The sequence below is a fragment of the Euleptes europaea genome, chromosome 13 (assembly GCF_029931775.1).
Source record: "Euleptes europaea isolate rEulEur1 chromosome 13, rEulEur1.hap1, whole genome shotgun sequence".
Classification (NCBI taxonomy): domain Eukaryota; kingdom Metazoa; phylum Chordata; class Lepidosauria; order Squamata; family Sphaerodactylidae; genus Euleptes; species Euleptes europaea.
In genome coordinates, this window is record NC_079324.1 from 20,304,280 (window position 1) to 20,328,808 (window position 24,529).

Here is a 24,529-nt window from a genome sequence, read left to right on the forward strand (position 1 = left end):
GGACATGTTCATGGCTACTAGCAAAAATGGCTACTAGTCATGATGCATACCTATTCTCTCCAGGATCAGAGAAGCATGCCTATTACATTAGGTGCTGTGGAACACAGGCAGGACGGTGCTGCTGCAGCCGTCTTGTTTGTGGTCTTCCTAGAGGCCCCTGGTTGGCCACTGTGTGAACAGACTGCCGGACGTGATGGGCCTTGGTCTGATCCAGCAGGGCCTTTCTTTTTTTTTTTTTTTTAATTTTTTATTAATTTTTATAATATATAATATTTATATTATTATATTTATATAATTATAATATTTATATTATTATATTTATATAATTATAATATTTATAATATAAAACAAAAGAAACAACAATAGGAAAAAAATTAAGAAAAAATACAAAATGCAAGATTACGTACAATTGTTTCAACTATTTTGAATATTTATTACAGTAACTTAAAGGGCTCTTAATACCCACCACCCACCCTGATACCCACCACCAGTATTTGACTTCCGGAGAAGTGTTTGAAGTCTTCTCGGACACGCGGGGAACAGACCTGGGCAGGAGGAGCCCCTGGGCACGGAGGGGGGCCGCGTCCAGCCCGGCTGGCTCCCTCCCCTTCCCCCTCCCCCTCCCTCTCCCCCTCCCCCTCCCCCTCCCCCTCCCTCTCCCCCTCCCCCTCCCTCTCCCCCTCCCCCTCCCCCTCCCTCTCCCTCCTCCACCACCACCACCACCAGCCTGGCTAACAGCCGGCGAGGCGCGGCGCAGCAGAAGGCGCCGCTCGGTTGCTGCTGCTGCTGCTGCTGCCGCCGAGGCTCCGCCTTCGCGGGGCGGGGCTCCAGAAAGCCGGCAGGCGGGCGGCAGCCAATGGCAGGGCGGCGCGAGGGGCGGCTCCCGACCGGTGAGGCGCGAGCGCTGGGGCGGCTGCAGCTGGCCGCGTCAAGGCGGCTGGCCGGGGCGGCTGGCAGGCAGGCAGGCGGCGTCCCACCGCGTCCACCATGCCGGGCCTCCGCCGCCGCTGAGCCGGAGGGCTGGCGGACGCGCCCGGGCTCCCCGGCCTCCCTCCCTTCCCCCCCGCGCGCTCCCCCGCCGCCTGAGCCCCGCGCGGTGCGCGCCGATTGCGCCTTCCGCCCCACCCCACCCCCGGAGCCGGCATGGAGCTGGAGGCCTCGCTGGAGCAGTCGGTGCAGACGCGCATCTTCAAGATCATCGTCATCGGCGACTCCAACGTGGGCAAGACCTGCCTGACGGTGCGCTTCTGCGGGGGCGCCTTCCCGGCCAGCACCGAGGCCACCATCGGCGTGGACTTCAGGGAGAAGGCGGTGGAGATCGAGGGCGAGCACATCAAGGTACGGCCGCAAGGGGGGCGGGGGGGGGCTTTGCGGGGCGCTTGCTCACGCCGCCGGAGGCGTCGCCTTCTCCTTCCAGACCATCCGTGTCAATCAAGCTATTTCTCCTTGTTATTTACTTGCTTCTGTTGCATAGAAGTGCCAGCCATCTGTTTCCAGTGCATAGTAATTTCATCCGAGTCCAAAAGCATCTTTGTGGTCAGAGGTACTTTCCCAAGCTCTCTGCATTATTACATTTCTCTTGCTCCTGCCAATCTCTGCACAGGGCACTTCCATAGTCACCTATGCATCCATAGTTTCCTATAGTTCATAGTGTAATGGGTATATCATAAATCACATCAATGATGTAATGTTCACAGTTCCATAGACAATGGATAGGATAGGCACATCTTTCTTGTTTCTTCTCATAGCTGTGGATTAAAAACTGTGAAATATTAAAGCTGTACAAGGACCGGGGTCCCGGTCCTTGCAGCTGCCGTGATGGGAGGAGAGGCCTGTCTGTCGGGTGAAGGGCGTGCCTTGGAGGGGGCAGAGAACATAGCCTGTGGGGGGAAGGTATTCCTAACTTGAGCCGGGGCGCTTGGGGAGGCATGGTAAAAAAAAACCCCAGGGATGCTCCTTAGGGGAACCCTCATGGCCTCCAGGGACAGTCGCCCACCTTCTCCTTCCCCATCCAAGATAACTCACAGTGGGTAGCCCTGTTAGTCTGTCTGCAGTAGTAGAAAAGGGCAAGAGTCCAGTAGCACCTTAAAGACTAACAAAAATATTTTCTGGCAGGGTAGGAGCTTTCGTGAGCCACAGCTCCCTTCTTCAGATACAGCTAGAAAGTGAATCCATCTGTCTTTAATTCACAGTGGGTCGCCGTGTTAGTCTGTCTGCAGTAGTAGAAAAGGGCAAGAGTCCAGTAGCACCTTAAAGACTAACAAAAATATTTTCTGGTAGGGTATGAGCTTTCATGAGCCACAGCATGTGGCTTACGAAAGCTCATACCCTACCAGAAAATATTTTTGTTAGTCTTTAAGGTGCTACTGGACTCTTGCCCTTTCCCCATCCATGTATCTGAACGATGGCGAAACAAGGAGGCGTAGGGTGGGATGGCAAAGGGAGGAGAAAGCCAGCCTTTTTTGGGGGGTGGGGAGGGCTTGCTAAGGGTCAACGTTGCAAGGGAGAGCTGTTGGGGCTCCGCTGTTTTGCACCAGAAGAATGCCCTCCCGTCTTCCCCCCCACAACCCGTTCATGATTCCTCCGTGGGGGAGACACAAACGCAGCAGGTTCACACGTGCGTCACCCGATTACTCAGCACTCCTGATGACTTTCATCTGCATGTGTGAACGAGCCCCCTAGGGAAAACAGAGCAGGTCCTGTGGAAGGGGTGTCTGTGGTGTGCCAGCTGGGGGGCTCCTTTATGCGTGTAACTGGCCAGACCAACCTGTATTTGTACAAGAACCAGTCCCATAATCTGTATGATGCTCAGATCCGCTCTTTTTTCAAAAGTGCTTTATGTTGCACTGAGCAAAGGCCACATATTACAGTGTTGGCCCGTGCCAGGGATTGTTCTCCCCCAGCCCTGCACTATGGGATTTTCAGTGTGATTTTTACAAAGGACTCGGGTGCCTTGTGGTTTTTTGAAACGGTAATTGGTCTAGGAGGAGCATTAATTTGGGATCGCTGAGTTATGTAAAGGGAGACCTTGGATACACGCGTGGTCGCTCAACTCTCTGCTGCATTCCTGCCCTGCTAGTTCAGTAAAGTTCTGATGGTAAGAACATAAGGAAAGCCATGCAGGATCAGACCAAGGCCCATAGAGTACAGCAATCTATTCACACAGTGGCCAACCAGGTGCCTCTAGGAAGCCCATAAAGATGACTGCAGCAGCAGCAGCATCCTGCCTGTGGGGAAAAGATGAATTCACAGTAGTTAAGAAGCAATAATCTTATCAAAGTAATTTGTGCAGTTTCTTGCTTTGAACAAGCAGGGGAGGGACTGTGGCTCAGTGGTAGAGCATCTGCTTGGCATGCAGAAGGTCCCAGGTTCAATTCCCGGCATCTCCAGTTAGACTAGGCAATTAGGTGATGTGAAAGACCTCTCTCTGCCTGAGACCCTGGAGAGCCGCTGCCAGTCTGAGTAGACAATACTGACTTTGATGGACCACGGGTCTGATTCAATATAAGGCAGCTTCATGTACGTGTTCAACTTGTGAGCAAACTGCCTATTACAAGCTAATGCCACCTGTAACAGTGATTGAGGGATTTATATAAAATAAGAGTGCTTCAAATGAGGAGAACTTAGAATGAGGGAGGCCTAATGCCTCCCCCGTTCACTGTTTCTCTGCTCCAAGACTCTTCTCTCCCCCTCCAACAACATGCCCCCTGCAAGTCTTCAAATGTGTAATGCTAACTTGAAACTTCTCCACCAGCATGGCTGCATTCTCTGTTTTTTTAACATTATATACATTAAAAAGAGCAATGCTAACTTAATTTTCATGCTGCCTGTGTCCTTTGGGGGTAGGGTGGGAGTGGTATAGTGATACAAACTATTGCCCCCAGCTTCAAAAATTGCGATTCGCTGCAGAACCACAGTGGGGCATGATTATCATAAATGTGGCTGCTATGTATTAGGCCCAAGCATAACTCCAGCTTGAAGGGTGCTGGATTACTCATGCAGCCAAAATGAGGCCATAGCATGGACTGAGCCATTTCAGACAGCCGGTAGGGGGGAATCAAGTGTGAATGCTCTAGTGCATTTGCAACCTCCCTGCCAGTAGAAAACCAGCTCAGCAGATTGCTAGAAATGTCCCCTGATGAGTTTTCTCTGGACAGGGAGGCTGTTTCATAATGTATATGTGGGGGGGGGGCACATCTACAAACGGTGTTTCTCTCTACCCAATAGTTCCCGTAGTACAATTCATTCTGCCACCTCATTGTGCTGTGTGGGTAGAACCAGATTCTCTAGAGGAAATTCTAAAGACAAAAAAAATGGCCCCATTGCCTTAGAAGCCTTCTAGGCTGGAGTGCAAAGACAAGTAGGCAAGTCATAGAGTTGGAAGGGACCACTCAGGGTCATCTAGTCCAACCCCCTGCACAATGCAGGAAATTCACTACCCCACACACCGCCAGTGACCCCCTACTCCATGCCCATAAGATGGCCAAGGTGCCCTCCCTCTCATGATCTTCCTGAGGTCATAGAATCAGCATTGCTGACAGATCTAGCCTCTTCTTAAAAACCTCCAGGGAAGGAGAGCTTACCACCTCCCGAGGAAGCCTGTTCCACTGAGGAACACTCTAACTGTTAGAAAATTCTTCCTAAATCGGGCAAAAGATCAGTGGCTTGAGGTGAGGGAGAGAGATTAAGTGAAGGGAGTGCCTTGTTTGTTTATCAAGGAGGGGCTAGACTTCTCCCCTCCTTTGTTGACCGTTTCTGCCCACCTGAATGTCTGTCTTAGTTTGCCCAAGTGTCAGACTAGGACCTGGACGGCACAGGTTCAAATCCCCACGCAGAAAGTGACCTTGAGTCTGCCCCTCTCTTTCTTTCAACCTGTCCTACCTTACAAGGCAATTATGAAAGCAAGAAGGAAGGCAGAGCCTTGTCTGCCACACTGGGCTCCTTCGAAGAAGAGTGGGATAAAAATGTAAAAAGCAGGGTTGTCAAACTCATTTGTTATGAAGGCCGGATATGACATAAATGTCAGTTGGTCTAGCCATGCCGTGCCTCGTCAGCCCAGATCGAGAATGGGATGGTGGTGGCTGCCTTGTGGGCCAGATAAGCGCTCTCAAGGAGCCAGGGACAGCCCGTGGGCCTTGTTTCACACCTGTAGTATAGAGAGATAATAGGTAACAGTGGCCTTCTCCATAATAAATGACCTGCGTGGAAGCGACAGAGGAACGGGGCAGAGGGGAGCACAGTGGAAGGTGACAAATTCATTGATGCCCCCCAACTAGGTGATGGTCTCAGGTTATGGTTGGAAGGTCCGCAAGACAGTAGCCTTACTGAATCTTAAGCAGAGATGGTGTCTGGTCAGTACCTACCTGGGAGATTGCCTTAGAACTCTATTCCACCTTGAATTCCTTTATGGAAGAAAAGTGGGATATAAGGTTGTCCTTATGCTGAATCAGTCACAGAAGCCTTATTAGGCATTTGTTACAAACACTAAACAATCTAAAATACTACATAGCCAGTTAGCACAAATATACAAATCAGAAAGCACACTGATCATAAACTTAAATAAAATAGATAAAATAAATGCCAGCGTGGTGCAGTGGTTTGGAGCGGTGGAGTCTGATCTGGAGAGCCGGGTTCAATTCCCCACTCCTCCACATGAGCCGTGGAGGCTAATCTGTTGAACTGGATTCGTTTCCCCACTCCTGCACACAAAGCCAGCTGGGTGACCTTGGGCTAGTTACAGCTCTCTCAGCCCCACCTACCTCACAGGGTGTCTGTTGTGGGAGGGGAAGGGAAGGTGATTGTAAGCTGGTTTGATTCTGCCTTATGTGGTAGAGAAAGTTGGCATATAAAAACCAACTCTTCTTCTTCTCATTCATGATCATTCACAACCAACCCACAGATCCTCACAGTGTCTAGGAAATACCTAGTAACTTGATTGGTTTTATACCTTTTATCTGACTAGAATCCTTACATTACCAATCATTCATCTGAGTAACCCTGAAATTTGTGTAAGAAGTGGCTAATTAACAATTTTTAAATAAAATGTAATCAACAGTAATGGAGGGGTAGAAGAAGAGTTGGTTTTTATACCCCACTTTTCTCTACCATAAAGAGTCTCAAACCGGCTTACAATTGCCTTCCATTCCTTTCCCTGCAACAGACACCTTGTGAGGTAGATGGGGCTGAGAGCGGAGAGAACTGAGACTAGCCCAAGGTCACCCAGCAGGCTGCATGTGGAGGAATGGGGACTGGAACCTTGTTCTCCAGATTAGAGTCCACCACTCATGTGGAGGAGCGGGGAATCAAACCCAGTTCTCCAGATTAGAGTCTGCCACTCTTAACCACTACACCATGCTGGCTCTTCCCATACTTAGTTTCTAGGTCAGACATACCAAGTACAGTCATGTGACACATGACTCCCTCTAAGTCTCAAAGGTCCTGAATATTCCAAAATAAACAGAGAAACCTGCAAGGCTTTTTAAGGTTTAGTTTAGTGACTTTGGATATGTGCAGAGATAATGATGTACTTTCCAGGCTGCGCCCTGGCTCTGACTGGAAAACATGCTAGCCTGTGCAAGCTCTCTGCCTCGTTTGTTGGCTCAACAGGAACTCTGTCGTCTTCTTCAGGTGCAGGTGTGGGACACAGCTGGCCAGGAGAGGTTTCGGAAGAGCATGGTGGAGCACTACTACCGCAATGTGCATGCTGTCGTCTTTGTCTATGATGTTACCAAGATGGCGTCCTTCCTTAACCTAAAGACCTGGATTGAAGAGTGCAACGGCCACGCCGTCCCCGCACTTGTCCCAAAGGTGCTTGTCGGAAACAAGTGTGACTTGCGAGACCAGATCCAGGTGCCATCCAGTGTGGCCCTGAAGTTTGCTGACGCTCACAATATGCTTTTATTTGAAACCTCGGCCAAGGACCCCAAAGAAAGCCAGAATGTGGAGTCTATTTTCATGTGCCTGGCTTGTCGGCTGAAAGCCCAGAAGTCTCTGCTTTATCGGGACATGGAGAGACAGCAAGGGAGGGCCCAGAAAACGCAGCTGTTGCCAGAATCGAGTGGCAAAAATTCCTGTCCTTGCTGAACTGCTGAGGTTTCCATTCCTGACCATTTAATGAAGAGGGGGCAGGCGGTTTTGTGCCTGCACAAACTGAACAGAGCCCTGCTGATCTCAATCTAAAATAATGTTAAATTAATAAAAATTTGTATGGCTCACAACTGGTTTGGGTGTAACTTTTATCTTTGCAGGGATGCATTTTCAGGAAGGTTTGAAAGAAGTGGTTATCCAAAATTTTCGGCTTTTGATTGTTCCAGTCTCCCTGGCTGGGTTCACCACACTGCTTACTACAGAATAGGGTCTACTAGCCACATTCAATGATCTCAGTGTTGATAGAGGGCAAGACACCTCCTCAGGTTTGCAGAAATACAGGACTTTTCACCTTTTAAATCTGTACCATACTGAAAATGGTGTATCTTTGTTCTAACAAAATAAGAAATCAATGGCCAGCTTGCCACTGCAGGAGAACTTTGTACATGTATGACCTCCCATTTGAACCAGGATGAGAAGTAGAGTGTAGTCTGTATTCCAGGAGGTTCAGGGTGTAGCACGGTATAAAATGGATGTCTTGTCTTTGCATGTGAACATAGATGGTTAGAAGAAGAAGAGTTGTTTTTTATCTCCTGCTTTCTCTGCCACTTAAGGAAGAATCAAACCGTCTTACAATCACCTTCCCTTCCCCTCCCACAACAGACACCCTGTGAGGTAGGTGGGGCTAAGAGAGCTTTAAGAGCTGTGACTAGCCCAAGGTCACCCAGCTGGCTTCATGTGTAGGAGTGGGGAAACCAACCCAGTTCACCAGATTAGCCTCCACTGCTCATGTGGAGGAGTGGGGAATCAAACCCAGTTCTCCAGATTAGAGTCCACTGCTCGAAACCACAACCGTTAACCACTACACCATGCTGGCTATCCCAAAGTTAGCTAAGTGTATGCTTATCAGGAACTTGGATTCAGCAATGTAAAGCCCAGGATATACTTTAGCAAACCCCCTATTGATCTGGCCCTTTAAATCACCAGACTGCTGACGAATGCAATCTGTAGATCGTACGTTAACTGTTTCCTGGAGAAGCTATTTCCCTGTTACTCCAGTCAAGTATGTAAGAACAGGGCCATGGTGGGGTGGGGAAAGCTGCCAGTTTATTATATGTTCATCATATGGAGTGTAATTGGGAGTTTTCTGCTCAAACACCAAATACCCTTGGGTCATCTCTGAGTATGGATTGGATGAATAATATGGTTCCTTTTCTCACTGGAGTTGACTGAAAGGAGGGGAGACATGAGCGTAGGACGGCAACATGTCATTTAGTAGCTCAACATGAATCTTTTCCAGAGATCACTGGAACTGTGGCGGATCTGCTCCTGGGGAGCCGGCTCCCCTTTTGCTCCAGTAATAATACAGCTCTGTCCTTGAAAGGAATTGCTAGCAGGCAACTGAGTTACTGGAGTGTGTTGTGCAAGGTACGTTTGGCCCTTCCAGGTAAAGTTTCCTGCCAGCCTGAGGAAAATGGAAACCATCTCACACATTTAGAGGATGTGGTCAGTTTCTCTTTGTCCTGTGTTCCTCTTGCTGATGTGGAGGAATTCTAGACCCAGTTTATTAAAAATGTTGGTTATAGACCTGGCCTTGATAGAAGAGTTGGTTTTTATATGCCGACTTTCTCTACCACTTAAGGAAGAATCAAACTGGCTTACAACCTCCTTCCCTTCCCACAACAGTCACCCTGTGAGGTACATGGCACTGAGAGAGCTCTAAGAGAGCTGTAATTAGCCCAAGGTCACTCAGGTGGCTACATGTGCAGGAGTGGGGAAACCAACCCAGTTTACCAGATTAGCATCCACTGCTCATGTGGAGGAGTGGGGAATCAAATCCGGTTCTCCAGATCAGAGTACACCACTCTAAACCATCACTCTTAACCACTACACCATGCTGGCTATTGAGTAGGTTGAAATAAATACGTAAAACTGTCCTAGTCTTTAGGTTGGTAGCCAAATATATCAGGGCAGCTGCACACACTAAGAAAAGATCAACACTATCTTGTTGGAATCTCAGGGGAGGGGGATTCCTGTACCTTTAGTTCCTGCTGCAGCACACCAGAAGCAGGGTTAGCCTACTGTAGGGATTGTTTCTCAGGGAGAAGTGAAAGCTTAGAAATGAGTGACAGCTCAACAATATCCTTGCTCATTGAAAAATAATTAGCAAGATCTTTGGGGCTGTCTGCTTTTGCTCCCACCTTGCTACTTCCTCCTTCCCCATGTCGACTGGCAATGTTATAGGAGCAGAATGAGCCCGGAGCTTATTTTATTTATTGAGTTCATTGATAAGTCTGCCTCCACACTGAGACTCAAGGGGGATTATGCAATTTAACACACAGTAGTTTCACAGTTAAAAAGATGAATGCAGCTTACAATGTTATAAGATGCTGAACTGTTAGAAGTCAGCTTGATGACCTTTGAAGAGACAAGTGAAGAAACCAGAATAGAACAAAGGACTCTTCAGGCCTCTAAGTGAGGAGGAGTTGGGACAGTAATAAGAGCATAAGAAAGGCCATGCTGGACCAGACCAAGGCCCATCAAGTCCAGCAGTCTGTTCACACAGTGGCCAACCAGGTGCCTCTAGGAAGCCCACAAGCAAGACAACTGTAGCAACATTGCCCTGCCTGGGTTCCAAAACATCTAATAGAAAAGGCATGCTCCTCTGATCCTGGAGAGAATAGGTATGCATCATGACTAATATTTATTTTGACCAGTAGCCATGAATAGCCTTCTCCTCTATGAACTTGACCACTTCCTTCTTAAAGCCTTCCAAGTTGGCAGCCATCACCACATCCTGGGGCAGGGAGTTCCACAATTTAACTAGTCCTTGGTAACAAGCAGAAATTTTTATTTCTGGGCCTGAATAACAGAGTGTCTTTTACAAGAGCTGTAATCACATTATTTGTTCCGACATTTCTACCACACTTTCCCCCCACACACATGGGGACCCAAAGTGGCTTAAAATACTATTCTCTTCCCCTCCATTTTCTGTACACAACAACCCTTTGAAGTAGATTAGTACAACATGCAGACATGTATCACAGGTAGGAACTGGACCTAGCTCTAATGGTGGAGGGGAGGAGAACATTCAGGCTTTCTCCTTCTTTGAGACATCTTTCTTTTCTCGTTTCCCAACTAGGTTTACCTAATTGGAAATGTATTTAAATTTAAATGTCAGTATACCATGGCAATGTAATTCAAACTTGAAGAAATAAGAGGGATCCAGGAGGGCAAGCAGAAATTGCAGGAGTCTGCATCACAGCTGTGATTAAGTGAGCTAACTAGAACAACCTTATGCTTTATACACAAATACGCTGACATACTAGCAAGAAGGCAGCACTGGCATGGGAAGATGAAAGACAGCAGTTTCTTTTAGCACTGGATGCCCTCATCTGTTGGGAGAGTTAAAGCTGGACTCCCATTCAGACTGTTCCTAAATCATGAACAAAGGTGCAGAAAGCAACGTCCCAAAATAGAGCGTGGAGGAGTTATTGACAATAGTACAGTTATGTCTCGTTTTGATCAGCAGGGAACTGGTGAGAGAATTACTTTGGCTTGGGGGGAATATTATGATCTGGGGTATTTTTGGTGGGTGCTATGTAAACATTTAAACACCCACAAGTCCTTCTTTCCTTTCTTTCAGCATTTATACCTCATCCCCAACAGAGCTGGAGGGCCATCTGCTCTATACAGCAATGCACTTCTGTAACTTAACAAATTAACTTTACGCTGTCATTTATTAGTATAAAACATTTCCCCCCCCCAGTGGGGTAAATTGATCTAGTTCCTAAGCATTTAAGAGAGTAGAGGCTGTAACTAGCCCGTGAAGGCGGTTTACGGGGATGACTATTCAGGTTTCTGCGTTAGTGATCCAGATTCGTCCCAATCAAAACATATTGACCTTTTCTTTTAAGTCTAAATGCAACATATCCCGCCTTTCTTTCCCCTTCCTGCCGCATCTTCTTTACCAACCTTTGGATCGCGGTTGAGGGCGCCTCATTACAAGCCCGGGCAGAAAACGGGAAGTTTTGCTTCAAGGGCTGCTGCTGTTGCGCATGCTCCGCGACCTCGTGAACAACAACCAATCGCCGTTTGCGTTTCAGCCGGAGCACAGTTATTACTCACACGCAGATTCTAACAGGGAATAGAGGCTGGAGAAAGAGAGATTCGGATTGGTTCTTCGCCAGGAGGCTCGCCCAATGCGGGAGAGCCGTGGTGGGGACCGTATTCGCACAGCCTGCTGGGATGTGCAGGGCATGCGCATAGCGACGGGTGAAGGCAGCAACATGAAGTAGGTTGGTAGAAGGGTTTGAGGGTGGTCTCGGTACAGGGCGAGAGTCAGTTTGTGAGTTTATGTGCGCGTGCCAAGTCTGCGCCTGGAGCATGTGCAGCGATTACACGGAAGAGTGCTTCTGAACATGTGCAGAGTGCCTCCTCATTCCAATTAACCAATTTTCGTACCCCCTCGAATAAGTTTGGGGATTCTGGGCTTTCAAAACAGAGCATGTGTCTTCTCTATAGACGAGACCCCAGTGGTTCCCTTTAAAAGCTGGTCATGTGGCAGGGCAAGGGCGAAAGGTAATAGGAAGATTACCTGAAAGTGGTGTTTTCTGTTCATCTTCTTTAGCCCTCTGACCAAAGTGAAGTTGATCAACGAGCTGAACAAACGTGAAGCCGAGCTGGGAGTGCAAGAGAAAGTCTCCTGGCATGCTGAGTACAGTGACAGTGCATGGGTGTTTGTAGGTGTGTGTCAGGCACTGAGGCGGCCTTGGGTGACCTGCCCCTGTAGCAACTGTGGCTCATCATCTGTGTCAAAAACACACTTATTTGCTTTTTTCTTCCAGGGGGTTTACCGTACGAGCTCACCGAAGGAGACATTATCTGTGTATTTTCACAGTAAGTAAACTTTTTGCCCTGAACTGGATGGCCCAGGCCAGCCAAATTTCAGAGGCTAAGCCAGGTCAGCCAAGGTAAGTACTTAGATGGGAGACCACCGAGGAAGTGCAGGGTTCCTATGCAGAGGCAAGCAATGGCAAACCACCTGTGTTTGTCTCTTGCCGTGAAAACCCTACCTGCAGGGTCAGCTGTGACCTGATGACATTCCGTTCAGAGCTCCCCGCCCCCACCATTTCTGGTAGAAGTGAGACCCAGCTCTGTCCTGATGCCTTTTGAACCACAGTCCTGACAAGGAACACTTACTTTAAATTCTGTCTCTTACTACCCCAAAGCCCCTTGTTCTTTTTAATTCTATATTTAGAGGGTCATGATAATAAAATATGTTCAAATAAAACAGCCGTTAAAGGAATCCTTTGCTCTTCCCTGCTAAATGCTTCCTCTGAGAAAGGACCCAAGTAACATCTACAAGACACATATTTGGATTGCAGGAGGAAGAAAGTTCTGTGGCTGCCTAGTGGTCACCAAGAATGTGTCTTTGTGGGCAATTGATATTTTAACCTGCTGCCCACGGAGCAGTGTTTAGAGTCCCCTTTTTGGTAGCACACATCTGAGATTCTCAGCATGTGATGAGAAAGGTAATCTTTGAAGAAGGATTAGAAGACTGGAAGATAGATTTGTTAACTGTGATAGCTAAATGGAACATTCATGGACCAGGGCGATATGTCTCTGAAAAGCAGATGCTGATAAACAGCAAGAGGAGGCCCTTACCATACCCTCTTTGTGAATGCTGGCCACTGTTGGAAACAGAATGCTGGCTAGACGGATCTTTGGCCTAACCCAGCCAGGCAGCACTTTTGTATTACTAGTCCCCACTAACAAGTAGAATTGTGTTCTCAGCTACCTGCCATTTATTTATTTATTTTCACATTTCTAGCCTGCCCTCCCTGGCCAGGGCTGGGTTCAGGGCGGATGACACCATTAAAACACAAATATAACAATAAAACATTTAAAACCATGAATACCATTCCTAAATTATTAAAAAGATGGTCGCCATATAGTAGTGCATGCTGCAGCAAGAACCGCTGAACAAAGCCACCAGCTGGCTATTCTCCCCCACCCACATAACATCAGTTGTATAGTAAAGAAGGGGGGGAGGAGTAGGGAGGCCAGCATTGATATAATTGGCAGCTGCTCTCAGTTATAGGCCTGGTGGAATAGCTCTGCCTTTCAGGCCCAACAGAACTCTTTCAGGTCCCTCAGGGCCCTGATGTACTAGGCAGAGCATTCCACCAGGCCGGAGCTAGGGCCAAAAAGAACAGCTGCACACCCATGGGGGAACTGCATGATCTGGAGCTCTGCAGAAGCACTGGGAATGTTTTCTGAGAGTTTATGGTGAGAAGACTTTTGACCTCCTTGACTTTCCCTTCAGGTACGGGGAAATTGTGAACATCAACCTGGTGCGTGATAAGAAGACGGGGAAATCCAAAGGTTTTTGCTTCATTTGTTATGAAGATCAGCGAAGCACCATTCTTGCTGTGGACAACTTTAATGGGATAAAGGTATGGTTGGCAGTGAGAGAAAAGCCAGTGTAAGGAAATCCTACTAATATTGGGCAGCATAAAAGACCTCCACCTCCTGAGGAGAAAAGTTAAAATGGAAGTCACAGTGGCATCTTAAAATGTATGTCAGCATCTGCTTTTGAGAGTCGGCTGTTCACTTTATCAGATACATCTGATTTAGGAAAGCATATGTTGGAATAGGTCTTATTGGTCTTTAAGTCGCCACTGCTGTTTAATTTTGCTAAAACAGATTTACACAGCTGCCCCCCTCGAAATACCTCCTGGCGAGGTTTGCCAAAATGGCTGTTATCTCTATGGCAGCGCTCTGAGGCTTGAAGGAGAGAGGAAGCAGCATGTCTAAGAGCCCTGTCTCCTGTTAAGAAGCTGCAGGACACATAAAGCTCTCACGCTGTCAGGTGTGAACCATTGGCCCATTTCGCTTGGTGTTGTCTACTCTGAGTGGTGAAAGTTTTCCATGGTCTTTCAGAACACCTGCTACCCAAGATACTTTAAAATGTCTCCCTTTTATGTTGGAGGAACTTGCCAGGATTTATTAACCTACTTTAGTGAGTCAGACGGTTGCTTCTTCTGGCCCAGTACTTTCTATTTGGATTGGCAGTGACTCCATTCCTGCTACATTAATTATTTTTTCCTTTTCAATTGAGGATTGAATCTAGGACCTTTTGCATGCTAAAGCAAGCATTATTCTATTACCGAGCTGTAGGCCTCTGCCAGAGTTTTTTCAATTGTACTAGTTGGTAAAACATTTCAGTAAAATGCATTACGTCAAGCAGGGGCTGTGACTGTTAGAGCACCTGCTTGACATGCAGAAGGTCCCAGGGTCAATCACTGGCATCTTCAGTTAAAAAAGATCAGGTAGGAGGTGCTGTGAAAGGCCTCTGCCTGCGACCCTGGAGAGGAATTACCAGTTTGAGTAGACAACACTGACTTTGACGGACCCATGTCATGATTAAGTATAAGGTAACTTTCTGTGTGTGTGAAGACTGTTTGGCATCTCATAGAGCATTTAGCCATTGTGTGGACTTTTCCTGTAACTCATGACTCTATGTCGACAGATTAAAGGAAGGACAATTCGTGTGGACCACGTGGCTAACTATCGCCCTCCCAAAGACTCTGAGGATATTGATGATATAACCAAAACTCTCCGGGAAAAAGGATGTGGCATTAAAACGCCTCCCAGCTCACCTGAATCCTCCGAAGACGAGGAGGTGGAAGCGAAGAAGCACAAAAAAGGTGACTGCTGTGTGTGAGTGAACAAGAGCATGCACGCAAACATCTTGCAAGTATCTTTGAAGACCTCAAGGTTTTGAGAGGCCTTGGAGATGAGAGAGTTTCTGATTCCTAGATAGAAATGTAGGCCAAGACTGGCAGGGCATGCTGGGAAATCTGAATCTGTGTCACCCTTCTGCTGCCCTGGTTTCTTGAGCTTTTTGCTCAGCTAGGGTGAGGTGTGGTAGGCTAGAGGCTTATTAGTGCTGATTGCTTGGAGAAGGAGCAGGAATGATATTTCCTGGTTTTTAAAGAATTACTTCCATAGAAAGTGTTAAATAGATTTATGTATTCTGTTTTCCAGCCCAAAGTTGGCTCACAGACCAGCTTACAGGATTCAAAATTTAACACACGTGACAAAGTTCAGTACAAAAAATCCCTAAAGGAAGGGAATTCTCAGTGGGGAGCTGAATTTAGGCATGGCAGAGATACCTTGTGACTTCCTGCCCTCCTCTTACAGTGGTGGTTGGGAGCTGGAGGGAGGGTGGTGTCCAACTGCGTCAGAGTACAATGCGGGTGGGATTTCCTGCTTTCTGTTCTCCTGCAGATGGTCCCTCACTGACAGCATTTAAAGGCTGTCCTTACAATTTATAATTATCAGTAAAGATTCAGAGCCACAGTCTCCGCTCAGTGCATAGGGCAGAACTTGGACTGATAGCCAGTGGGGTGTAGTGTCAGACTGTGATCTGGGAGACTCAGGTTCAAATTCCTCATAGAATCATAGAGTTGGAAGGGGCCATACAGGCCATCTAGTCCAACCCCCTGCTCAATGCAGGATCAGCCTAGAGCATCCCTGACGAGTGCTTGCCCAGCCTCTGCTTAAAGACTGCCGGTGAGGGGGAGCTCACCACCTCCCTAGCTAGCCAATTACAGTGTCGAACAACTCTTACTGTAAAAACATTTTCCCTAATATCCAGCCGGTACCTTTCCTCCTGCAATTTAAACCCATTATTGCGAGTCCTATCCTCTGCTGCCAACAGGAACAGCTCCCTGCCCTCCTCTAAGTGACAGCCCTTCAAATACTTAGAGCAGTTGTGTGTCCCCTCAACCTCCTCTTCTCCAGATTAAACATCCTGCTGTGCTGTGAAGCTTGCTTGGTGATTTTGGACCAGTAGCTCACACTCAGGCTAAATCTACCTCACAGAGTTGTTAGGATAAAATGGAGGAGAGGGACATGATGTACATTGCCCTGATCTCCTTGGAGGAAGGATGTGGTCAAAATATACTAAATAAATAATAATAATTTTGGCCCTGGTAATATTCACTGTCTGGGGATGCTGGACAGGGTATATTTGGAGGCTGAGGCTAGGAAGGAGTGTTAACTGGAGTGAAGGGGAGATCTGGGAAATATGTAAGTGGGCAGGGTAGGGGGCGAAATGGATATCTCCACAACATTTTTAGAGAGCCAGCATTGTGTAGTGGTTAAGAGTGGTGGACTTTAAGCTGGAGAATGGGCTTGATTCCCTGCTCCTTCACATGAGCGGCGGACTCTAATCTGGTCCACCAGGTTTGTTTCCCCACTCCTACACATGAAGCCTGCTGGATGACCTTGGGCCAGTCACAGTTCTGTCTGAACTCTCTCAGCCCCACCTACTTTACAAGGTGTCTTTTGTTGGGAGGGGAAGGGAAGATGATTATAAGCTGCTTTGAGACTCCTTAAAGGTACAGAAAAGCAAGGTATAAAAACCAACTCTTCTTCATTTTTTCCGCTACAGTAAAAAGCAAGAAGAAGACAAAAGAAAAGAAAGAGCATCGGAAACGTGCGAAAGAAGAGCTGCCAGCAGATGCACCACCTGCTAAAGCCAAGATCAAAGTGGAGAAGGAAGATTCAGGCTATGAACGATATGCTAGTGCAAGTCAGCAAACCTTGAGCTCATCTGGGCACAAGCATGCCAGCCGGGTAGAGCAAGAACAAGAACTCAAGTACGAGCGTGTAAGAGAGAAGTCTCGAGAGAGGGGCACAGAAAGGGGCTGGCAGGATAAAAGAGAGAAGGGCGGAGAGAGGCGTCAGCACGATCAGAGAGAGGAATCTCAAGAGAGGGGCTCGCAAGATCAGAGAGGGGGGTCTCGAGAGAAGGGCAGAGAGAGGCACTGGCATGATCAGAGAGAGGGATATCAAGAGAGGTCTCAAGAGAAGGGGAGAGAGAGGGGCCGGCAGGATCAGAGAGAGGAATCTCGAGAGAGGGGCTGGCAAGATCAGAGAGGGGGGTCTCGAGAGAAGGGCAGAGAGAGGCACTGGCATGATCAGAGAGAGGGATCTCAAGAGAGGTCTCAAGAGAAGGGGAGAGAGAGGGGCCGGCAGGATCAGAGAGAGGGGTCTCGAGAGAGGGGCACAGAGAGGGACCGGCAGGATCAGAGAACATCTCATGGTGGTCGCAGCGAGGAGAAGCATAAGAAGGTGGATGACAGAGTGAGAGCAGCAGAAAGCAGGAGATCCCGAGAGCGATGGGAGAACAGTGACAAGCCGTCCAGGGAGAAGGAGTCTTCCAGATACTACTAACCTTGTTCCTCCCTTGCAAGTGCAAAGAGACACAATACGGGGATGGTGGACCTACTGCATCACTCGCTTAGTGAAATTAGGGAGAGAGCCCTGGCTACTGGCGGGTATCCTGAGGTGGGCATTGACTTCCTCTGCTGCTCTGTGCCACTCTGCTTGGCAGAAAGAAGCTCAGGTTCATTTGCCTGGAATGGGATATATGCTAGGGACCATCTTCACCTTGGCATTTTGACCAGAATGGTGTGGCTTGGCATCTATTTAAAAATAAATTCTGTTCCAGCTAAGATTGAATAAAAGTGCTTTGAACAGTTGTGGCTGCAATGTTTCTGAAGACCATGGTGCACCCCAAGTTGCCATTCCTGCTGTATGATCTCTCACTTATCCTGTTGAGTCATAAGAACATAGGAAAAGCCATGCTGGATCAGACCAAGGCCCACCAAGTCCAGAAGTCTGTTCACACAGTGGCCAACCAGGCGCCTCTGGAAAGCCCACAAACAAGATGACTGCAGCAGCACCATCCTGTCTGTGTTCCACAGCACCTAAGATAATAGGCATGCTCCTCTGATACTGTAGAGAATATGTATGCATTGTGACTAGTATTCATTTTTACTAGTAGCCATAAATAGCCCTCTCCTCCATGAGCATGTCCACTCCCTTTTCCAAGCCTTCCAAGTTGGCAGCCATCACCACATCCTGGGACAGGGAGTTCCACAATTTAACTATGTGTTGTGGGTAGAAATACTTCCTTTTGTCTCCTAAATCTCTCACCTCCAGCTTCAGCAGATGACCCCTGCTTACTCATATTATGAGACAGGGAGAAAAGCTTGTACCTGTCCGCTCTCTCCATACCATGCATAATTTTATGGACCTCAATCATGTCTCAACCGCAGAGATAGGCAGTGTAAAGGCTTGTGGACAGGTATGCTTTACTGCATGGAGAACCTTCTCTGGAGAGCAAGGAGACAGCAAAGCCAGCCTGTCATTGCAAGGCTGGATATGCAACCTCTGGGGTCTGAGAGATTTGCTAGTGTGGACTTGATGCAAGTTGGGCTAGCCCATTATGTGGAGCAACTAAGCTAGCCCTTGGAATGGCAAGATAGATGGGTCACTCTCAATGATGAAAAGGAGGTTCAGCTAATGCAGAAGCTAATCAGGAGCTGGGGTTGCTAGGAACCCGTGACACTCTACCTCCAGCATCTGGGCTGCTTGCAGATTCTCTGTTCAACACTATAGAAGATGCAGTTGTTAATGCTTAAAGCCCTAAATGGCCTGGGTCCATTATGCCTAGGAGACCTCCAAGACACATCACCTGTGCATGATATCCTAGTGATTTCTGTGTGCCATTTTTTTTTAGCATGGTGCCAGCGTGGTGTAGTGGTTAAGAGCAGTGGTTTGGAGCAGTGGACTCTGATCTGGAGAACTGGGTTTGATTCCCCACTTCTCCACATGAGCGGCGGAGGCTAATCTGGTGAGCTGGATTTGTTTCCTCACTCGTACATATGAAGCCAGCTGGGTGACCTTCAGTTAGTCACAGCTCTCTCAGCCTCACCTACCTCACAAGGTGTCTGTTGTGGGGAAGGGAAGGTGATTGTAAGCCGGTTTGATTCTTCTTTACATGGTAGAGAAAGTCAGCATATAAAAAACAACTCTTCTCCTTTTAATTTAGTGGGTTGTATCCAGTCAGCTTTTCCAGTGAATGTCACCCAATTCCCCTCCCTACTGCAGCCCCCATCCCACATGGCTTTTGTACGTGCATGTCTCATGATCCCCACCATAGACTTTTTTGGTGGTCCTTGTTCAGCTGTTGAAAAGCTTGTTGGATCTACCCTTCTTATGTTTTTTGTCCTTCTCAGCATAAATTTGACTCCCAAAGAAGCTCACAGGAACGCAACAGCCAATGCGAACTACGTTAAAATCCCAACTCAAAATACTTCTGTTGTGGAGGAATTCTCCCGAGCTACTTCCAGACATGATGGAGAAATGCTTGGCTGCTTCCTGCCCTCTCCCCCAATGGCCCCATTAATGCCCATTGAAAGCTGGGGAGGGAGAACTCTCAAACCAGAGCTGGAATAGGGAGTGATGGAATGTTCCACGTGCACAGAGGGGTATTGAACATATGAAACTGCCTTATACTGAGTCAAGCAATTGGTCTGTCAAAGTTAGTACTGTTTACTCTGAGTAGCAGAGGTTCTCCAGGATCTCAAGAAGAGGTCTTTCACATCACTTACGACCTTTAACTGGAGATGCCAGGGAGTGAACCTGGGAACTTCTGCATGCTGCTAGGAATGTATATTAATATTGTTTGAGGCCAGTCAACAACAAAAAGTAGTGGAACAACAATGAAAGATATATATATTTAATATAGGCTGATTGGGGGTGGAGATGGTGTGGGGGGGGCTGGAGGTGGTTAGGAAAATCAACAAACCTTGGTAGGAACTATCAGATGCTTTCTGCCAGCAATTAGTACATGGCAAACGCACACTCAGCAGGTCTTTTTTCCCCCCAGTGTGTGAAAAATATAGTTCCTGCTGAATTTCTGCATGCTGTGATAAGCAGCCTGGGGCTTACCACCAGACATGCTTTGTATTCAGAAAGTCCCAGGTTCAATTCCTGGCATCTCCTTTTGAAGAATCTCAGGTGGCCAGTGTTGGGAGAGCCAGTGTGGTGCGGTGGTTTGGAGCGGTGGACTCTGATCTGGAGAACCGCATTTGATTCCCCACTCCTCCACATGAGCGGCGGAGGCTAATCTGGTGAACTGGATTTGTTTCCCCACTCCTCCACAGGAAGCCAGCTGGGTGACCTTGGGCTAGTCACACTCTCTCAGCCCCACCCTCACAGGGTGTCTGTTGTGGGGAGGGGAAGGGAAGGGGATTGTAAGCCGGTTTGATTCTTCCTTAAGTGGTAGAGAAAGTTGGCATATAAAAACCAACTCTTCTTCTTTCACTGACTAAAGCCATAGAGGCCTATTGCCAGTTGGAATAGATGGCATAACAGGAGGCAGCTTCATGTGTCTGTATGTGTTGGATGATACGTGATAACCCTAGTTCCTTCGTCTGCTTAAAGAAGATGCTTTAAAAGAGAGCCAGTGTGGTGAAGGGGTTACAGTGTGGAGACCTAGGTAGATTCAAATCTCAAGTCCACCATGGAAGCTCACTGGGTGACCTTTGGCCAGTTGCTCTCAGCATAACCTCACAGGATTGTTGGGAGAATAAAATGGAGGAGAGTAGGAGAAGGATAATGTCAGCCACATGGGTTCCATTGTGGAGAAAAGTGGACTATAAATAAGTAGAATGCCCATGCTTCTTTTCCGCAGGCTTGTGAGTGCTATGCAGAGAGGGTTTTCTGTTTTTATTCCCTGGTTGATGTCCGGCAATAATGCTTCTACTGCAGCTTCTATTCCTGTCTGTCTATTCCATTTTTATCCCATCCTTCTTCCAAGGAGCTCAGAGCAGCCCGGTTCTCCCCCATTTTATCCTGTCAGGCATCTCCCTGTTACGCAGCTGATTACAGAAGAAGGATTTCCTCCAGAGAAAATATCGATTACTTGCTCCTTTTTTGTGGAGTCTTTATAAGTAAAGATTCCCACCCCCATACCCTATGTGGGTTTTTATTTTGTTTTTTAACCACAGAGAAGCACTGTTTGGAAAAATACTGGATTGATTTCTGCCTATTGTGCAGCAGTGAAAGCTTCAGAGAACGTGCCAGGGAAACAATTGCCCATCTGGCAATTTCAGTATCTCCCTGGCATGTGCATAGCCCCACAACCCACATGGCTTGCGTGGTGTCGGCATGTGCCATTCATACCTTTCCGCTGCGGATGTTTTAAGGGCAAAGCAAGTTCTACGACTGCCATCTACCGGTCACAGAGCTAAGCACTCTTCCAAGGACGACTCCCACACTGTCCCCTTGTCCTCCAAAAACCCCACAAGACTTAATATAGCCCTGCTCCATTTCTTCAGGAAAGATCTAAACTATCAAGTGTATGCAGTTGTATCAGAAAGGTGTCCCCCCTCTATATTATTGTTAGGGTCGTTCTTTCCTCCAAGGGGAAGCAAGTGCCTGGAACCTAAAATATGATAAGTCCCAAGGGCAAGAGAAGTATGAAGGACCAGTTTGGCGGATTGAATGGTACCGTCAGCCGGCAACGGTCCAAATTGACCTGCAGCTTCTTCTGCCTATTCCCTCAGAAGGAAACAGCCTTGAACCAGGACATGGTGGTCAGCAGCTACAAAAGAGACCACAATGCAGCCACATCTTCCTAAATACTGTACATTTGTGTGAGATTTTATTGGGGACTGTCACCTGATTGAAGAGTGTTTGCTTGCTTAACTAATTAAGCTGGGGGGGACCCCAAAAAGAAAATTATGTGATTTGATATTTAAATGATGCACGTTTTAGCAAGCATCATCTTTACAGCTGCATCCCTTCTCCTTTCACATACAGGAGGGGATGCCTCTTCTAAGGTGGTGTTTGCCCTCTGCCATTGTGTAAGCTCTTGAAAAACACACACACAAAATCTGCTTCCAGATTAATCAAGAACTCCTTTTAAAGCTTGTTAAACTAATCAGTTAATGGGCTGAATATGGCTGCTCTTGTTTAGTTTTAATTGGGGGGCACTAGGGTTGCTAACCTCCAGGTACTAGCTGGAGATCTCCTGCTATTACAACTGATCTCCAGCCTATAGAGATTAGTTCACCTGGAGAAAATGGCCACTTTGGCAATCGGACTCGATGGCATTGATGTCCTTCCCCAAACCCCGCTCTCTGCAGGCTCCGCCCCAAAAACCTCCTGCCGGTGGCAAAGAGGGACCTGGCAACCCTAGGGGGCACGCTGTGTGGCTCAGTGGTAGGATGCTCCACATGCACAAGATTTAGGTTCCTACTGGAGCATCTCTCCTGTAAGAAGTTCAAGGTCTCAGTCTGAGATTCCAGAGAATTGCTGTGATTCAGAGTAGACCACATAGAGCTAGGTGGATTAATGGTTCAACTTAGCTTCAGCTTCATGTGTCCAACAGCATCATGCTTAGGACTCAGCTGAATTCTTCCTCACTACTATCCATGGAAAGAGGATACCCAAAAGGGGTAGGGGGATTCCTGGGACCCATGTGTGCATAAGGTTCTCTGAATCCCCAGCTTCCATTATATAAAAAAAGTCTCTAACCCTTTTCATTGTTGAGATATCCCTCTCCCCTACAAAATATATTTTCTGCTCTCACAATGGCTACCAAGGCAGCTAACAAATGAAAACATACATTAAAACCAACCACAAATATAATTAAAAGAAGCTAAAATACATACAAAGGCATGAAGAACAATAATTTGTATCTCCACAACAGAACATGCTAGAGACTTTGTTTTTCAAAGCAAACTGAGAAGTCAAAGAACCTGATACACGTTTGTTATATTATATTGATATAATGATATAGTGCCTATTAAAAGAAAATAAAGCCTCCTATGAGATGGGGAGGAAATGTCCATTACAGGGACAATCTTGGGAAAGCTGAGGGACTCAGCTAAGGTGCCTCCTCTCTAAGGAGGAAACAACCCACCTTTCCCATCTCCCCAGTCTGACTTCCCCATTCAGCATCTTCACACTGTTGTGAGCTTTCTTTTTTGTTTAGGGTGAGTAGAAATATTTTAACATATTTTTTCAGTTGAGTACTTTTTGTGAGAGGCTGATGCTTCCCTTCATTCTGTGTGGCGTATTTCCAGGTAACTTGTGTCTCATCTGTATTTCATATATAGTCACTTCAGTACTCTGGCTGGATCTCTTACAGTGCAATCATAAGCAAAGTTACTCCAGTCTAAACCCATTGAAATGAATGGGCATAGACTGGGATAACTCTCTTTAGGAATGCATTGTTAGCACAGGAGTCTCCAATTCTGCCTGCTATTTTTTCCCTGCAAAAATCATGAGTAAAAGCTATTCTATAATAACCCTGTCCCTTTTCCTTTACTGTTTCATACCTAATAAAACAATTATTGTTCTGTTCATCTTGTCAGGAAGCCAAGTTTTGTTATGATAGTTGGTTTGAATCGGGGTCATATGGGGGAGGCAGATGGAATCTGTGCCCAGGGCCACATCATGGTCATTCTTGGAAGCTCTGGTGGCACCGGTATTTTGCTAGCAAGTTCACATTAAATAGTCAATTCAAAAGGATGTACTGTTTAATGTGGTAGAGAGCATATGTTATGCCTGACATGGATAGGCCTGGCTAGCCCAATCTCAGGGTTGGCTGTAGTTAGTGCTAGGATGGGAGATCACCAACAAAGTCCTCTGCAACGCAGAGACATGCAATATAAGTTGGTTGTGACTTGATGGCACACTCACAGAACTAGGGTTACCAGGTCCCTCTTTGCCACTGGCGGGAGGTTTTGGGGACGGAGCCTGAGGAGGGCAGGGTTTGGGGAGGGACTTCAATGCCATAGAGTTCAATTGCCAAAGCGGCCATTTAGTCCAGGTGAACTGATTTCTTATCAGCTGGAGATCAGTTGTAACAATGGGAGATGTCCAGCTACTACCTGGAGGTTGGCAACCCTATCACAGAGTACAGATAATACATGCAGAATGTTCCAGGGTTCGATCCTGGCCATCAAAAGCAGTGGTTTCCAACCTGGGGTACATGTATCCCCAGGGGTATGAACCAGTACATTTAGGGGGGTTGTGGAAAAAAACAATGGCAGGAAAAGGCATTTGAGATAACAGCAACTATATTAATGACAAACATTTTGGTAATATGAGGGGTACAATTAATGGAAAGGGGCTACCAAGAGAAAAAAGGTTGTCAATCACTGATCTAAAGGATCTCGGTTAGCAGGGGATTCCTCTGCAGAACTCCACTGCCAGTTACAGTAGACAATCTCGATCTAGGAGGGATGATCCAATTCTATATAAGGCAGCTTCATATATTCGTATACGTCAAACTTGGCTGAACAGCTGAAACCGTAAATGTGTATCTAAAGCTGAAGTCATTTATATTTAACGTAAAAAATCAAACGCCTCGTCCGCATAACCTGCGTAGCAAATACTTAACTCTCGGCCCTCCTAACACGGTAGAAAACCCCTCCCCATATTTCCCACCCCCTTGTGCCACATGACCACGCCCCTCGTTCCTGCAGAATTTAGGGGAGGGACGGGCGTGACATCACGCGCGCCGTGTGGGCGGGGATTTACTTCCCCTCTCGCCCATTGGCTGCAT

The 24,529-nt window shown here is 47.2% G+C and overlaps 2 protein-coding genes across 2 annotated transcripts; both read left to right on the forward strand.

The window, feature by feature from the left end:
- Positions 1 to 1,137: 1,137 nt before the first annotated feature.
- RAB33A (RAB33A, member RAS oncogene family) lies at positions 1,138 to 7,217 on the forward strand. Its single transcript, XM_056859385.1, has 2 exons — positions 1,138 to 1,338; positions 6,628 to 7,217. The coding sequence occupies exons 1-2, from the start codon at positions 1,144 to 1,146 to the stop codon at positions 7,081 to 7,083; spliced, it is 651 nt and encodes a 216-aa protein (XP_056715363.1). The 5' UTR covers positions 1,138 to 1,143; the 3' UTR covers positions 7,084 to 7,217.
- A 4,135-nt stretch (positions 7,218 to 11,352) lies between these two features.
- Positions 11,353 to 17,340, forward strand: RBMX2 (RNA binding motif protein X-linked 2). The gene is made up of 7 exons (XM_056859551.1): positions 11,353 to 11,380; positions 11,717 to 11,832; positions 11,934 to 11,985; positions 13,415 to 13,544; positions 14,621 to 14,798; positions 16,550 to 17,102; positions 17,175 to 17,340. Exons 1-7 carry the CDS (start codon positions 11,376 to 11,378, stop codon positions 17,332 to 17,334), a joined length of 1,194 nt encoding a protein of 397 aa, XP_056715529.1. The 5' UTR covers positions 11,353 to 11,375; the 3' UTR covers positions 17,335 to 17,340.
- The last annotated feature ends 7,189 nt before the right edge of the window (positions 17,341 to 24,529 follow it).